The 2,693-nt window shown below is 42.6% G+C and overlaps 1 protein-coding gene and 1 long non-coding RNA gene across 2 annotated transcripts in view; both read right to left on the bottom strand.

The window, feature by feature from the left end:
* LOC114072203 overlaps positions 1–2,693 on the bottom strand; it is a 12,688-nt gene that overhangs the window by 5,779 nt on the left and 4,216 nt on the right. The gene's annotated exons all lie outside the window — the stretch shown is intronic.
* Positions 2,085–2,693, bottom strand: part of CIAO2B (cytosolic iron-sulfur assembly component 2B) — a 2,458-nt gene continuing 1,849 nt past the window's right edge. Inside the window, exon 5 of the mRNA XM_027910122.1 lies at positions 2,085–2,304. Within this exon, the coding sequence (XP_027765923.1) occupies positions 2,207–2,304 (98 nt within the window). The 3' untranslated portion in view covers positions 2,085–2,206. The remainder of the gene's footprint in view (positions 2,305–2,693) is intronic.

Genomic DNA, 2,693 nt, shown 5'->3' with positions numbered 1-2,693 from the left:
ATTGATAGTGCTGAGAAGCTCCAACACACCCCAGGCAGGTTCCTCTGCTGCCCCAGGGAGCCCCTGTGCCAGACTGGGAGCAGGGAATGCCATCCAGCCACCCCTGAGCCCAGGAATGTGCAGCAGATGTCTGCTTCTGGCATTTTTCCTGGATGAATGAGGCTGCTTCTATTCAACACAGCTGCTCCAAAGGGTTGTAGTTTCTCATGGAATGTGTCCTATCACAAAGCATTCCAGAGACTAAATTTAGGGGTGGCTTTTTAGGAATATTTGTGACAAGTTAATGTTTTCTTCTCCCACTTTATCTCCATCCAGCAGGAGTCAGATAGTGATGATTAAAATCAGGCTGGAAGGTTTTTTAGAACTGGTGGTACGTTATTGTTCAGCAAGAGCTGAGGGAGCCAGGACAGGAGCACCTGGGATCTTCAGCAAAGTAACTGTGGTTTGTTGTTTCCATCATAAAACTAACATCCACATCACTTCAACAAACATGCCAGTCCTCAGGTAATCCAATTCTATGCTCTAAATAACAGAAGCCAGACCTTTTCTTTGATATCCCACAACAGATTCCCCTTATTGGAAAGCCATCCCCAACTATAAATATATCCCCACTGTAAATTTAAACCATCAAACACAAACTGTTGCTTCTCTGAAAAGGTAAATGGTATAAAGTGCATCTTCAGGGTTGGACAATGTGCTTGATGAGGCAAGTGCCAACATCCCAATAAATTACTTAACACCAGTATTATATAGAGAACCAAGCAGAGATCATCAAAGCCTAATTTACTGATTCCTTCCCTATTGGGAGTGCAGGTTGAAGCAATCTGTAGGCAGCTTAGTCATCCTTCTGTTTTCCCCCTGGCACATACTTGCATTCCTTTCTACCCCAAAATCTGGGCAGGCTAAATTCATTTTCTATTTAAAAAGCCACCAAAAACCAGCAAACAAAATGAAAGCACCCAAGTGTGCTGCAAAGGAGCTGCCTGCCTGCATTCCCACGGCTGAAGCGTCAGTTGTGGTGCAAATGCTGGCAATGTCACAACTAATCAGTCCAGTGATTCACCACGAGAGGCAGAGAGGACAGCTGGGTCATTCTGCTCCTTGCCCAATATTAATATTACATAAACATTGGCCTTATTTACAGCTTCATTCATGCAGCCCAGCAAGGGCTGGCCATTCAAAAGGATGCTCAGCAAAGGCAAGGGGAGCACAATCTACTTTTTAGGAAGTCTGTTACTTATTCTCCAGATAATTGATGATGATGATGAAGGTAACACTGTACATGTGCAGGCACCAAAATACCTGACAGGATTTAACAGGCTGTTATTTTTCCACTTTGTCCATGACTGGAGACATCTTTTTAATAGTTCAAATTAATTCTTAATGAATTTTTCTCTTGTCAAAGACAACAGCTTAGTGAATGCCACATTTCCCAAACCAGAAGCACAGGCCAGGTTTTAGTATTAAATCTCAATATATTTAAAGCAAAACTTGTCATTTAGCTGTCAAACACAGCAGAGCGCTGCTGGGCTGTTCATACTGAAAACAATGAGTAACTCCTATATTGTGGCAGGTGCATAAAAAAAAGCCCCTCCCTCAAAATTCCTGAATTTTCTACCACAAGTAAGCAGTAATGAAAAATAAACCATGTTTTATAAAGAGCACTCCGTATTTGGTTAATCCAAGGTAATGTAATTTTAAAACCAGGCACATGACCTAGAAGTGTTTACACATTCTGCTAAAATGTGCTACAACTCTGCACACACGAACTTGTACAGCTTTTGATGTCTGAAGCTAAAATTGTATTAGCAGCCTAAAACAGTCATGTGAATGTAAAGATTTTAACTGCAAATTATCCTGGTGTACTTGTCAAGTCCAGCGTACAAGATCCACTTCTAAAATGCAGTTTATAACTAGTTCTGGGTAGTGAGAAACCAGTTAAAAACAAGTGGAAACAAATATTTTAAAAGAAAAATCCTACCTATGCAATGACTCATACAATTAAAAAGCCAACTTTCATTATAATTTTGTAGCTGCCTGTATGCTAATCCCCACAATTTATTTTTTGCAAGAGTAAAGAAACATTTTCTCAAGAAAATCCAAGTGATTTTATTTTGCTCATAGCTACATGTATAGTGTAACACCACCACTTAAATACAAAATTACTTTAACAGAGCAGAATGCCAGTGATTTCCTCACCAGGCAATTACGACCGAGCAGACAAACACTGATTCACCACTTCCAGGAGGTGAGAGTTCTCCAAAGCAGCTGCCACACGCTCTTTATCGGCGAGCTGTTTATTAACTGTGCAAAGAAAGAGGAGGAGACAAGAAACGGTGAGGACACTGGTGCACAGTGTCTTTGTTAAAGACAGATAATGACAGTTGCCATGGTACCCCAGGCAGAGCTGCAGCTGAAGGGCAGAGCTCCTGTGTCGTCAGTGAAAGCAGCGAGCTGCCCGTGATTCAGCAGCAGGGAGCTGCTGTGGGCGTGGGACACAGGAAATCCCCCCCAGCTCGCCCCAGTTTCCGAGCACTGCATTTCCCAGGAAAATCAATGACTGCTGAGAGCACAGGGTGCCTGAGGAGACGCTTAAAGGATGGTGCAGAACAATCTCTGACATTACACGTTCCTGTTGTGGAACATCTGACGCACACAAAGTCCCAGGTACCGAACAGACGCTCTGCAGGAGT

Source organism: Empidonax traillii, unplaced genomic scaffold (genome assembly GCF_003031625.1).
Source record: "Empidonax traillii isolate 1590-97213 ecotype Southwest subspecies unplaced genomic scaffold, ASM303162v1 scaffold2757:size38390, whole genome shotgun sequence".
In the NCBI taxonomy this organism is placed as follows: domain Eukaryota; kingdom Metazoa; phylum Chordata; class Aves; order Passeriformes; family Tyrannidae; genus Empidonax; species Empidonax traillii.
The sequence above is the reverse complement of the archived record's forward strand: the minus strand, read 5'-3'. Positions and strand labels throughout refer to the sequence as shown.